Here is a 15,125-nt window from a genome sequence, read left to right as displayed (position 1 = left end):
GAAGGTTTGTGGTATCAGATTTCTTTCATACTTATTGAGGTATTTTACTTACTTTAGTCTTTCAGCATAAATTGTAAAATAGAATATAATTATTATAAAAGATTTGCACAAATTGAAGTACCTTAATTTACCTTAACTAAGTACGTTCCATTAGATTAATAAAACATTTTCATTTAGTTCTGCAAGTACAAATAAAGGCCCTTTTCATATGTTAAAATACACTGGTGTGATACCTTAAGATGTTAGTATGATTTTTGCTGCAGTCCCCCCTGGAGAAAAATTCACCAGCGTCCACTGGGTGTAACGTGTAAAACTAGATCAGATGGACGAAGAATAACATGTTATTAAATCCCACGGCTTTGTTTTATTATTTTGATCAATCAGAGATATTTTATAGTAATTTCAAATTTGTAAAACAGAAACTTAAATGTGATTTATTTTTCATGACCTCTTAAGGCCCACTTTCAGGGACTTCACCGCCCACCAGTGGCCCATGGACCACACTTTGGGAATCCCTGCTAACGAGAATCATAACTGATGATTTGAGGGTACATTTTATTTGTATATATATTCCTAAACTGTCCCAAAGCAACAAAACCAAAAAAATACAATATACAAAAACATTATAAATTAAATTGGTATTTAAGAAACAAAGAATAGACAGAGTTTTAAAGAAACTATTATAAAACACATATATTCAAACACCACTACCAGAACTTACCTTATATGTGAAAAACAAACTATATGCAAATGCCATTTCAAAGAAAACCTAATTTATTACTGGCTTGCAGCAGTTCACTGCTGATCTATAACATTTCCTGTCATTGACTTTGAGCCAGCATGTCTTTTCCTTTAATGTATTACCTAATGCCAATAATTCCATCCAACTTCTTCTGTGCATTTTTTTTTACAGTTTACCTTTGTCTACAGTGGAGATGTTGACAAATGGAAAAATCATGTATAAATTAGGACTTAACTGTCATGTATTCATTCCCATTGTTGATGGAAATATGCACCGATTCACAGCCAATGTCTACAGACACTTCTATTCATCATTTTGTATCCTAAAAGGTACAAAATATATGAATAAATAAATCTTAGAGAACTTGATGCAGTAAAACTATTGACATGGTTCATTCTGGGTTTAACCTTGTAACTGTGCTCTCACAGTTTCTCAAATGAGAAATATGATTTTCTAATTGAACTTTTTAGCTATCTAGTAAACAATTTAACTTTTTTCTTTTTAGGTAGCTTGTAAACAATGCAACATTTTATGAAGGCTGTGGTTCTCAAGGGTTTGTGACACTCTACCAGGAGCTCCATGGAAACCTTTCAATTTATTTAATTTTTTTCTTTTTTAACAAAAGGCCTCGTAGTTAAAATGAATAATATTGTAATTTTTAAATCAAAAATAGGTAGATTACGGTCTAATCTAATAATTTATAGCCAACCCCTAATCATCATCCTCACTCATTAATGGTGAAGACCGGGTCTGTCCACAGGGACACATATTTCTACTTCTAATAGGTCCTTACAGCACAGTTTTTTGTCTTTATGTATTTATTTTCATTGTGGTAAGAAAGTATTTGATAAGTCTCAGTTTACATAACTAAATTTAAGGATTGAGATTAGTTTTTAATTGTGCGCGTAATTTAATATATGGATTTACTTGTTTTAAAACTAGTTTAGCTAAACTCTGATTAGAACTAATTGTAAATTAAATTACTCTTTGTTGATGCAGCCCTGTTTTATTAATCTCATTCACGGCCTCACATGCTTCAGTAAAAGTCATGGAAACACAATGGTAACATTGAACCGAGGTGACGTTAGAGCTGCGGGTCTTTTTGACATCTCATTTGCACTCGGACTTGACTCGAGTTGACCTGTTGTGATACCTCTCTGTTGGAAACTTGAAATATTGGATGTTATCAACTGAAGAAATGTGCCAGTAGAAATGTGTGTTACTGTGTTTTAAAGTGTCACCAATTTTTAATATCACTAATTAAATAGTTTAGGTTTATTTTTATCAATATAATATCAACTATTTTGTCCTCTGAAATTCTCCATCTTACATTGCACTAAGCACAATTTATTTTTCTCTCCTATTATCTTCCTCCACCTCCTGAGCTGCTGCTGCTCACTGTGGATGAAACAAGTCAGTATGAGCCTCTCACTTGTCAACAAAGTAACCTTGGGTATTGTGCTTACTGTGTGCTACACTTCATCAATTTGATTTATTGACATATCTATTTTTCTCTCCTCTCATCTTCCTCCATCACCTGAGCTGCTGCTGTTCACTGTGGATGAAAAAAATATAAGCTTCTGACCTGTAAACAGAATGAATGAGAGTTGGTATAATGTAAAGATAATGAAAGAAATGTGTGTTACTGTGTTGTAAATTGTCCAATAATTCAAAGATTGTCATCTAACCATTCTTTATCATACTTGTATTTTCCTGTTTTCACATACAAGAAATTTGCTGTGGTATGTAGGTGCATAACAACACATAAAGTACTAAAAATGTAAATAAAGATTAAGGCAAAGGCTGTCAGTTAAAACAGCATAATAAAATAATAGAGAATGGATAATAACACACAACAACAGAATTAACAAGTAAGACTGTTATTCAAATAGATGGTATATGCTATATATTGTACACCATGTTAGCTATATAATGTCACCAATTCAATAATAATGTTTAACTTTATCCATATAATATAAACTATTTTGTAATTCAGAGATTATCCATTTTACACTGTACTAACCATTATTTATTTTTTCAGAAATCCAGTATCAGTCAGGTGAGTTAAGATTTCTTTTGTCTTGTCATCTTCAGAATCTGAAGTTCTTCCTCACTCCAGTGAAGTGTTCTCAGCTGTTGGAGGTTCTCAGCTGGCAGTTCTCCTCCATCACCAAGCGAGGCCTGAACCAGGAGCAGCTCAACACGCTGGCCGACAAACTGCTGGGTACGATCAAACGCCCAAAAAAAAACCAAAAACGCAACAAGAAGCAAAATAAACCCCTCTGATAGCTGCAGATGTTTTTAAGGCCTGTTTAATGTAAACCTGAATGTTTCTCTGCAGGAGCCAAAGCTCAGAGGAACCCAGAGGAACTCATTCCATGGACCAAGTTCTGCAAGGTGAGACTCAGTCAGCCGGGTTATGAAAATGTCAAAATCAGAAATGGGTTTATTGCCAAGTAGGTTTTCACTTACAAGGAATTTGCTGTGGCATGTTGGTACATACTAACATAATACTAGAAATATAAATAAAGATTAAGGCAAAATGCATTTCTTTTACTTTTTTCAGAAGTGGTATCTGTACAGTTAATTCTTTGCTCAACTAAACATCTGCAGCAAAGTGCCAATGAGAAAGCTTTTCCCTTCTGGCTGTGGATTGAAGGAATCAGTACGATTAATCGATTAATCGATTAAACACATAATTATGACTTACTATAGGGATATTGTTTTTACTGGTGTTTATTATCCGCCGTTATAGGAAATCCTATAGGAAATTCTCGCGAGATTTGCATATGTCGTTTCTTTATTGTGCACGTTATATAAACAAATTATGTTCCATATTGTGGTTTTATAAGGCGACAACACTGTGATAAAAAAGAAAAAACAAACCCATCTGGGTCTATGGTTTAATATACTTGGCTAGCGTGAGGGAAATTTATGGTTTGTCTCAAACTCTCACGCGGGTCTGGGGTTCCCTTCTAGACGCGATCGTTCGATATGTGCTTTTGCTCATTACTCATGCACAGGTGGCGTTGATTTACTGTGACAATAACACAAGGAAAGTTTGACAAAAGCGATTTAAAACTACATGTGACTTCCCACAATAATCTCACAATTTTCCCTTCATTTTAAATTTGAACTTTCCTTCATGTATTCGAGTAGAATAGCTGCTGTGCAGTTTGTTTATCCGCCTCAAACTTAATTTAGCTTAGCCACCTAGCAACGGACGCAGCGACACTGTTTGTGTTTGTGTGTCAATTCAGCCTCCGACTTCCCTCAAAACTTCAGTTTTTGTTGTTGTTTCCGTCCATTTGGTCTCATTTTCCCTCTCGTATTCCACGTGTCTTCATTAAACAGGTATTATCCACTCAATTTAGAACATTTTCGGACATGTCCTCTCATCAGTTCGCTGACACTGAGCGAAGTTGCACCCTGGGCAACACCATTCAGGTGCAAACAAAATCAAAGCAAAATCAGAATGCTAAGTTTTATGTTCAATTTGCACTCAAAGTAAAATAAATATTACAAATCAATCATGAATCTTTTTTAATATCCACGACATACACAGTGAACCAGGACAGCCTGTAGGGAGTGTGCTCTGCTGGTGTCTTTAAACAGAGACCTCTTCATATGTAGGACAGCTGAGTGAGCAGAGCTGCAGGTCAGAATCACTTCATCTGAAAGCAAAGTCAAATCCATATTGCTGATTTCATCTTGCAATCATTGCATTTCTATTGCTAATTCGCTCTTCAGATATTGTAGTTTTAGGTGCAGTTTTGTGTTTCTTTTTAATCACTTCTAAATAAAGACTTTGAAATAATTTCAGTCAAAGTGAATGAACTGATCCCAGCCTGTAGAATAGAAGTGTTTCCCACTGCTCTACATTTAGATTGTTGATATCAACATGTTGATTTCATGAGTCAGTTTGTCCGTACAGAAACAACATCCAAACTTCCAACATGCTACAAACACACAAAAACAACTTTTCAAGTATGACAGATTCTTCTGCACATTAATCAAAAATTAGAAAATGGACAGAAATAAAATTTGCACCATCTCGTTCAGCAACCTGTATTCTCACTCACCGTATGTGGTTTTTAGCTGTAGCAATTCAGGTGTTTCATTAAACAGCTGTAGTTTGAGAGGTATGTTGTCTCAACTGTTGCCTCTTTTTGGAGTATTTAACATTGACTGTCCTGTTGCTCACAGGTGATTGGCCAATTTCACCAAGGCGAGTTCTTTGCAGTTAAAACCTCATACAGAGACAATTTACACCTGAAGCAGCTCAAAGTTTGAAATTATTAACAGATTAAAATGACTGTCTGTCTCTCTCTCACTGTCACTCTGTCTGCCTATCTGTCTGTTTCTGTCTGTCTTTGTCTTTCTCTGTCCAATTTTGATGTTTTTCAACTGTTCATAAATTCAAACCTTGATCTGCTTCAGGTTAAATTCTTTCTTTCTTTTGGTCCTTTCAATATTCAAATTTCTCTGTTCTTTAACATACAGGTGATTGGCCAGTTTTACCAACCTGAGGCTGGTCCTGTCTTCTGATTGGTGGATTGACCTAAAGCTGTTTTTTAACAGTTAAAACCTCATACAGAGACAATTACACCTGAAGCAGCTCAAAGTGTGAAGTTATTAACAGTTTAAAAACTCTGCCTGTCTGTCTGTCTCTGTCTGTGTCCAACTTGGACATTTTAGACAGCAGTCTTTTTTAACTGTTAATAAATTCAGAGTTCAAAGTTTGAGCTGGTTAATGTTAAATTCATTCATTCATTCATGAAATGTCTATCTTGTCTACACAGTGGATACATGTCCACTCACAGTTGCTAGGCAGAAATTGATAAGGTTGATTGTGATTGGCTTAATTGAATGTCGAGCTCTAAGTCTAATATCCATGGCTGCCTACTGAAATTTTTAATGTCAGCCATACTGTTCTTCTGTCCTGCTTACTCACACAACTTCTCATATATACACACACACAAAAGCTGTTCTTTGTGTCTGTAAGGGGATTTTTACTGACACACACACCCACCCATATACATACAAACATGCATGATAACGCATGCACATACACAGAGACACACACACTCGCATACACACACGTGTGCGACAGCGCATGCTTGTGCACACACAGACACATGCAACCTCATTGATACATCTACTGCTACTAATACTTCTGGCAATATGGTGGGGATACCAGTCAGCAGTGAGAATCAGGCACACTCAAAATTTCATGCAAAATCGTCTAGTTAATTTTTCTCTCTTGTTTTCTTCCTCTACCTCCTGAGTTGCTGCTGTTCACTGTATATGAAAAAGGTGACCTGAAAATGACCTCACCTGAAAATAAAATGACTTAGAATAGGTTATAATGTAAACACAAAAAAGATGTGTTAATATAGTGTAAAACTGTTTATCCATATAAAGTGCATATCCATATTTATTCAAAGTCAATGATTGTCTTGCTGACCATTCTTTATCATATTTGTGTTGTCCTCCACCACTTGAGCTGCTGCTGTTCACTGTGGATGAAAAAGGAGAGTATGAGCTTGTGACGTGAAAAAAATGACACTGAATAGGTTATAATGTAACAATAATGAAAGAAATATGACACATATTTAACAATTCAGACACTGAAAATCTTACTAACCATTAATTGTTTTTCTCTCCTCTCATCTTCCTCCACCTCCTGAGCTGCTGTTGTTCACTGTGGATGAAAAAATGATGAGTCTCTGACCTGTAAGCAAAATGAATGAGAGCCAGATATAATGTAAAGATAATGAAGTAAAATGTGCATCACTGTATTGTACATTGTCCAATAATTCAAATATATTCTTATGAACCATTCTTTATCATACATGTATATTCTTTCATCACCTGAACTGCTGCTGTTCACTGTGGACTAAAAAGGTGAGTATGAGCTTCTGACTTGGAGTAAAAAATGATCTACTATATATTCTACCCCATTTTACCTATATATTATCACTAGTTCAATAAATCAACTTGAATTTTTTTATTTATTTATTCTCTCTTCTTGTAACAACCTAACAGTTTTGTGTAATACAACTATTTAAGTAATTAAGCATGACTTTGGGTTTGTAAATTAAACAAAAATGATGCTTCTTCTACATATACAATAAACAGTAATCTTGTGACAATGTAATGATCATTACCCACAGGGAAAAAACATATTGGAAGGATAAAAAATTGAGAATAAAAAAACAATTCTATTTTTGCATTCAAGGTGGCAAAAGTTATATATTATTATAATTATAAAAAAAACAACAACAAAACAATAAAATATTCCAGTGAGAGAGTGGGCAGGTCATTTTTTGATTGATACACCATGATGGGAAGGATTGGCGTAACATTTGTGCTGTTCAAGATGACTCCTATCATGCAAGGATCTCCATAAGTTTTGAATGGTTTCACAAATATAAAGTAGGTGTTCTATTGTTTCTACATTTGTGTTGTACAATTATCTAAATGAATTCTCAGTTATCTACATTTGCTGTGAAAAAGCTCACCCACAAAATCACTGGGGTCAAGCGAAATCGTTAACCATTAGAGAAGGTTGGCAGCTGCCTGGGACTTCAACTAATAGGGCCTCTCATGGCTATAGTTATACTAACATTTTTTTTCATTACATTTTAAATTTCGCTTCAATCCTAACATATTTCTGTGCTGTGCAATTTACAATATTCCCTCCGCCTATTATATCACAGCCAGTTACCCCCCTCACCCGCAGTAATGGACTATTCCATTACTAGACTCTCGCTACACCTAAACACTGGTTACCAGGGGCGGAGGAGAGACGATACTGAGAGTTAAGTTATTCTCTGCAACACCAAACAATGAAGCGGAGCTTTCACACTGGCCATTTAAAGACCAAACACACGAGGGAACGTAGCAAAAGCTTCCAGCGCTAACCTCCTTCTGAAGTTGAGCAGCTAGTCTGGCTCAGTCTATCCTGTTGGTGCTCAGTAGGTCACGCGAGTTCACCGTTGCTTCCTTAGCAACGGTCCTAGCAACGGCAAAAGGGTTTCGTTGAAGAGTTAGCGTTAACTCCGGCGTTAGCTCATGATAACTTAGCGAAAGTGCCGACATGAGTTCAGCCAGAACGAACACAAATATTAATGATAACGCAAGCCTGACATTCTTACAAACAAGTCCAACAAAGGTAAGTTTAGAAAATAATGTCTTTACGGATTTGGAAATGTCTGTCAGTGTGTTAACGCAGAATTACAACGTTTAGCTAAGCTACATAACTGACTGTGTTAACGCTAACAGCTTTAGTTATGTTCCATGAAACCAAGCAAACTTTTTCATCGTTAGTTCTAACTCAAAAGTAGACACTTGAAAATAAGTTAGTGTGTTGCAAATACTATCTTTACATTGCCTCTTTCCAAAATGTTTGGTTGCGTATTTTTTCTGAAAAACTTAGCAATTAATTTGCAAAAACAAAGTCAAATTCATGGTTAACTAACTCCATCTTACAGGTCCACAGAGAACTGCCGTGGATGGATACAAAACCTTCATTTTCGCTGTATCCCCCACTCTCGCAGAAATCTCAAGTTACTGAAGCAACTGTGGAAAGTGGGTTCAAAGGATTTATACATTTATGTCTACTCAAACATAATAAGTTATTCCAACATATTCTTAGATAATGCTGGATTTAAGTACTACTTTACTACTTACAGTTTGTACTGTTAATTTGTCTGTGCTGTGGTAGTAGGAGATGAGATGATTGAAGGGGCTGGCAGTAGACCGAGTAAAAGTTATGGAGGCCCGAACTTGCTCCAGAGCAGAAAGGCAGTGCAGAACCATGACACCTCCAAGCTTTGCAGCAGTACCAGCACAGGACTCAGTGGAAAGCGCAAGAATCTCCGACAAACTCTGGTTAAATTGATATGGTGAGTTGCACTGTTTTTTTCTATCTTGTAAGCATAATTATCCATCATCTCTGTCCTCTATATGGTTTGGATGTGCATGAAGGACATGACTAACTTAATAATTTTGATTACTTTAACCACTTGGATAAAATTTAGATAATATATCTAGTAAAAACCTTTCTTATGCAACTTAACACTGTAAACAATAACTAACCATGACTACTGCTGCCTTGCATTACACTGATTATGATATAAAATACTGCTTGTAAATTAAATGTTATTTGTTGTGTCCCATTTGCTTTGTTTTTCTCCGTATTTCAGCCAGCAGCAGGAAGAGGAGGATGGCAGCTCTCCACCAGATGACAAATCTACAGCAAAGGATAAAAGTGAAATGGTGAAATGCAATACATTCTTGTCCTTAAAGAATAAATTCTCACTAAAAATGGTATTAGAGTGTTGGTATTAATATTGAATATTTAATGTTTGTTGTAGTTGCATAGATTTAATGTTCATGCCTGTACTATGGTCAAACAAAACTATGTGTGTTGTTTTTTTAATTTGAGCATTTTTATGTGGACTAGTTAAGTTGACACATAAAATCAATGTACAGTCAACAAAAATATGTCTTTAGCTCAAGTATATAGCATGGAAATTGAAGTCAGCATTGGCCACCAGAGAAGGAGTATTTCTACACTGAATGATACCCTGTGAAGCTCAGTGAGGTCCTGGATGTAGATGTTTTCCATCATCCAGTAATCAGCTCTGTCACAAAAAAAAAAAATCAGCTTAGGTTTTGTTTAAAATATCCTCACCACTATTCAAAATGGCTTTTAATATTCTGTCCTGTCAGAGATATAATGACTACATACAGAAGGGGATAGACCTGGAGAGTGTGCCTCCTTTGGAGGACTCTTGGCTGAAGAGCATTCTGAATATGGTCCCCTGCCACCTGAAGAGCCTGAGCGCACCATTGGAGTTGCTGGTCGATGAGATTAAGGAGGAATACTTGCACACCGTCAAGACAGCAATCTGTATCTATTTTTTTACACTCAGTCATAAGCTTTTAACAGATGCAAGAACAGATGCAAAAATGATAAATTACAGAATTATTCTCAAATTAGAATTAAAATGAATGACTGGATAATTGTAATGAATAACAAATGTAGTGATACATTATATACATATATATATATATATATATATATATATATATATATATATATATATATATATATATATATATATATATTTATATGTATATATATATATATATGTATATATATGTGTATATATACATATACATGTACATATATATATATATATATATATATATATATATATATATATATATATATATATATATATATAATATTATTATTAGTATTATTTTTATTTTTTATTTTTTTAACATTTTTGGTTTGTGATTGCAGTGAAATACACATTCAGAAATTCTTGGGAAAATGACAAGGACAAAGAGAAAGATCTGCCCCCTCACAGACTTGAGTAAGTCAGCAGGATGTGGCAGAAAATATTGCATGTTTATCTTGAGAAGTGCTTCTACTTACTTATACTGCATAGCATGGCTGTCACAACCAGGTCATTTTGCCAAGTGGCCCCCTTTCATATGTGTTCCTAAATCAGATACCCATCAAAATTCTTGCAAGTTTTAGATCACTTACTTGCCTGAAGTGTCTTGCTGCAAGACTCTTGTGGAGAGGCAGGTACAGATGTAGTTAAAAGTAGAACTTGACATCCTGAATTTGAGTATGAAATCTGTGTCCATGAAACCATTTACATCATGATACATTCCAGGCTCTGACTTCACATCCACATACACCTCTGTACAGAAAGATCAGGCATTAACTCCAGAAAAACCTCCCCACAAAATTAAAAATCTAGCTGTCTTTGTCCTCATTCTCAGTACCATCTGCTCATAAGGTTGCTGGCTTCCACTGCACATCAGCTTGTAAATGAAATCATAAATGCTGACTTCAGTGGCCTCCATGTTTACTTTCATATAACAGTGTGTGAAGTCTTTGTTGTTGTTTATGTGCATGTGGGTCAGTCCTGGACGCTGTTTACACTGGAATCTGATATTAACCACATTTGTAAAATAATGTAAATGGCCAAATGAAAAAAAAAAACAGGTTTGAGCAATTAATCTGAATTGAGCACTAGGATTTGCAGTGGGAACATAGCCATTGAGATTTTTTGTTCTCCTTTGTTCAAGGAAAACCTGAAAATTAAATTTGAATTATCATTCATATGCATAAAGAAGTCTGTTTCTCATAGTCCCTCCATTATCTTTTGCTGTCAGAGTGGAGGTAGTGCCAAAACCATGGAACAAAGCCTTTATCCAAGCACAAAAGAGGATGAGAAATAGGCTTCACTCCATCAACCCCACTATGCAGTCGGTGATGCTCCTTTGGCATGTCTCTTACAAGTAAGTGTGCTCTCATACATGTTTTACTTTCATTAAAACTCTAGCTCAGGGTCATTTATTTATTTTTTATCTGTTCAAAATGAAATTGAAATAAAAATATAGGTGTTGAGTGAGTTTGAGCTATATTTTAAGAATGACAGTTAATGTAAAGATAATTTTCTTCAAATTTTATTTTTACCTGTTGAAACATTTTATATCAGTTTCTTCGAAGAAAAGCGACATACTATGTTCAATATTTAATATCTTAAATTTTACAGTACTTAATTTAAAAGTAAGAAGCACATTGTGTGACAAGCAGACAATAAACTTTTTATCTTTATCTTTTTTTTAACTATAGCAGGCTATTATGCATAATTGAATGTTACTATAAGGTTACTGTGTGTATGTTAATGTGCTTATATGTTATAATATACCAGCAGTTGGAAGCACCTTTGCAGCTCAAAATGAAGATATTTACACGGAGCAAATAAACATATGTGCTTTATATCAATTCCTGCTTTCTTGAGAAATAGTTCTCCTTGTTCCTAAGATATGCAATGCAATGCAAGCTCACATGCAATGCATCTTGGTACATGTAGGTCCAGCTCCACAAGCAGGAGAGCTTTCTTAGCAGATATAGCAGGACTGATGAATTTATTTCTTCTATTGACTAAGTGTCTAGTGTGTCTAAGTGTTCAGTAAACTATTGTTAGATTGACCATCTACAATGTTTCCATGTTTTTCTAAGATTTGTGGCACTACTATATTACGGTTTGTCACACGACTGCTGTGGTAGATCCATGTTTGCCTATCCTCTGACCTTCCTGGATGATTTGCTTGCAGAGATCTCCGTCTGATAGATGTAGAGGAAATCCACAGCAGAGAAGAGTCCATGGAGCTCTCTGTGTTTCAGCAGATTGTCAGCAGACATGTTAATAATGCCAGGGGAATCCTCCTCACAAAGTGAGTACTTCTTATCGCATAACACCAAGACAGCGGTTAAATAACAGATCCCAGATACCAAATCGCTTTTCTTTGCTGATTTGATGTGCAGGAGATCAGTAATATTTTTAAATGCAAAATACTAAGTGAAAGAGCAATATCAATTGCAAAATTGATATTCACATTTCTATGGTTCAGGACTATAAGTTGTTGTACACAAAGACTTTTCAAGTTTCAACATGAGTGGTAACCATTGGAAGCTTGTGTAGTACATCTGCAAATACACATTCTCTGCCACAACCACAAAATCTTTTTGTAAATCTGATATTTTCACACTTATCAGAGCTCCAGAGCTTTAGACCTGAGGCTGTACATCACAACAACATTTTGCATGTCTACCCTACCTTATGAAATTATGCATCTCATATACAGACCCTCACTGAATACAAACTGATTCAGCTGAGGTGGTGGTGCTCATACTAAGAGTAAAAGCTACAGACAGCTTCAAATATTCATCTAGTCATTTCTTTATAAACTGATAAATGGTTGTACAGCCAGATGGATGAGAATGTTACCAAATGTGATGCTGTGGTGAGTTCACCTTATAAAGCTCTAGTAAAAACATTGTGCTTTACACATTATACTTTTCTTACCATTTCAACAAATGCAATGCCAACATTGCATCAGCATAGAAGTTTTAACCTTTTAAAAGATTTTAGAGAAATAAAATTGAGTGCTGGATGCACAGTGGGTGGTTCAATAGGCCCAGGACATTGGCACCTTCCCAAAAGACGGGCACTGCCTTTTCCTCTTCAGAAACTTGAAATCAGCAGCCATTACAGGGACAGTTCACCCCAAATCAAAAATAGATATTTTTATGCCTCCGCCCGCCAAAGGTGCCAGCTGCCGGGTGGTGTTCTCCGGTTGTCCGGCCGTACGTGAGTCCGTGCATCCGTCCTTCCTTCTGTCCGTCACAGATTTTTGTTTGCGCAAAAAACTTTTGAACGGGTGCACGGATTTGCACCAAATCTTGTGTGCTAACACTCTATAACAGGTACATGAAATTATTACATTTTTTATATTTGACTTTGATATATTTTTGAATAACTACGTTGGTAATAAAGGTAATAGCTCTTTCCTTGCAATCTTTTCTCATTAACTGTATACTGTATCAATAGAGCCATAATTTCTCAAACTGCTGGGACACTTGCAAATAGGATTTATAATGAATCAATTGTTTCAATCAGGTGTAGGGAACACAAAAAGTCACAGTTGTATGAAACTGTTGCAGGCGAAGGCATCAGAATCGACGCTTTAGCGTCGACTTCTACCCACTTTGATTGCTCTTACCTTTAGTGCTGTTTATCCATCTAAATTGTTTTGGTGTGAAGTTTTAGAGGTATCTGCCATAGAGATGTCTGCCTCCTCTTGGATATAATGGCATTAGATGGTACTCAGCTTGTGGTGCTCAATGTGCCAAAAAATACAAGCACAAGCCTCTCATCCCTGAGTTGATGCACACTTCCTTCTGAGCAATGAAAAGGTTGGTTGTGTAACCAGATCATGATTTCTGGACAGAGACTTTGCTGTTGAGTGTTTTTTGAGTGTATTTATTTGGCACTTAAAGCACCACAAGCTTAGTGCCATCTAGTTTCATTATATTGCAGAGAAGGCAAACATATCTATGGCTGATATCTCTAGAACTTATCTAGATGGATTTGAGAGAAAAAAGTATGTATTTTTGATTTTGGGGAGAACTGTCCCTTTAAGGTGACTGAGGAGGGATTAGGGATCAGCTTCACTAGTCTGATGAATGAATCTTGGTAAATTTATGCAAAGTTAGACTACTCATTCCACCTCTAAACCAACAAGTCACTTAATACTGTGTTCTCCTCTGCCCCAGTTCCTCCAATGGTACTGGTAATGTTTCAATTTATTGTTCTATTATATGACTATTTGATATTTGCATCTGTAGTGTGTGTGTATTAAATGCACATTAACACATGCTCTGAATATAATCTTAGTGTGGTTTTGTTGTTTTCTACACCAGATGGGTTCCAGAAGTGCAAAATATTTACCACCGGGGTTGGAGGAAAAAGGTGGTGCCTCCCGCCAGCAACATGCCAAAGCTACTGTCTTTCTTCAACTGTGCAGCTACACTGATGACCTCCCAGCTGCAGAACCTCGCAATAAACTCAATGAGGGACTATACAAAGCTAATTTCCCAAGAGTCGGTAAGGGAAAGCTTAAAAACTTCAATTTAGAAGAGTGGAACAGACTGGAAAAAAATCATTGTTGAGATTTTGACCTAGATATACAGATGGACACACGAAGTTGTGCTTTTTTCTGTCTTGTGTAGCGGTCAGAGAGCGCCAGTGAGCACCCAGGCTTTGTGCTGCATCTGATCCTGGACGACAAGGAGATCAAGTTTGAGCCCAGCCTCAAATCGTACGAGGAGGCCCTCCTTAATGTCTATGAGTTCATGCTCAGTTCTATCAGCATGGTGCCTCGTGTGGAAACCAAACTGTACCCTGACTGGGTAAGAGGAAGTGTTTGTATCACACTAGGTTATTAGGTAGCTGGATACCTAGCTAAAACTAATGCAAACTAATATGACACTCTGTAAATCCTACCTTCATAAAGGTTATAATGTTCAGTTTGTTTAATAATTCGACTTAATGATCAGTTTGGAGGTTGTAGTTTCTGCTGCTGCTGAACTGTATTGTATTATACAGAGAAGTGCTTTTGTTTATTAGCCTACTCTCATTGATATAAATGTATTTGACAAAATAATCGAAATGAGCTTTAATACAGTTCAACAGCACCACAAACTGCAGCCTCCAAAATGTTAAATCGACAAGTCGTTAAAGCTGTTTCAGCAGAAGGTGTTTATTTATAGCCTTCGTGCAGGCAGGATTTATTGCAGGAGTGTTGTATTAGACTGCATTAGTTGGAGGTAATGTGTACCAAATACTCTGGCATACTCGGCTGCTACCGTCATCCTCAACTTCATGTCACTTGTTGATGTTTTTGAGTAAACAAGAATGGGTTCATTTCTGTTCCTTGTGGCTAATTGGGAAAAAAAAATGCTGACTGGAACTGAGGCTCTCAGCAACTAGCCAACTGCTGT

At 36.1% G+C, this 15,125-nt stretch overlaps 1 protein-coding gene across 1 annotated transcript in view; it reads left to right on the top strand.

Moving 5' to 3' along the window:
* The first annotated feature begins 7,224 nt into the window (after positions 1-7,224).
* dnah7 (dynein, axonemal, heavy chain 7) overlaps positions 7,225-15,125 on the top strand; it is a 127,006-nt gene continuing 119,105 nt past the window's right edge. Inside the window, exons 1-10 of the mRNA XM_084724267.1 lie at positions 7,225-7,919; positions 8,239-8,335; positions 8,475-8,652; positions 8,953-9,025; positions 9,482-9,662; positions 10,062-10,134; positions 10,949-11,074; positions 11,897-12,016; positions 14,046-14,229; positions 14,355-14,534. Coding sequence (XP_084580393.1) covers positions 7,845-7,919; positions 8,239-8,335; positions 8,475-8,652; positions 8,953-9,025; positions 9,482-9,662; positions 10,062-10,134; positions 10,949-11,074; positions 11,897-12,016; positions 14,046-14,229; positions 14,355-14,534 — 1,287 coding nt within the window. The 5' untranslated portion in view covers positions 7,225-7,844. The remainder of the gene's footprint in view (positions 7,920-8,238; positions 8,336-8,474; positions 8,653-8,952; positions 9,026-9,481; positions 9,663-10,061; positions 10,135-10,948; positions 11,075-11,896; positions 12,017-14,045; positions 14,230-14,354; positions 14,535-15,125) is intronic.

Source organism: Lutjanus erythropterus, chromosome 8, assembly GCF_056507025.1.
Source record: "Lutjanus erythropterus isolate fLutEry1 chromosome 8, fLutEry1.hap2, whole genome shotgun sequence".
Lineage (NCBI taxonomy): Eukaryota > Metazoa > Chordata > Actinopteri > Lutjaniformes > Lutjanidae > Lutjanus > Lutjanus erythropterus.
The sequence above is the reverse complement of the archived record's forward strand: the minus strand, read 5'-3'. Positions and strand labels throughout refer to the sequence as shown.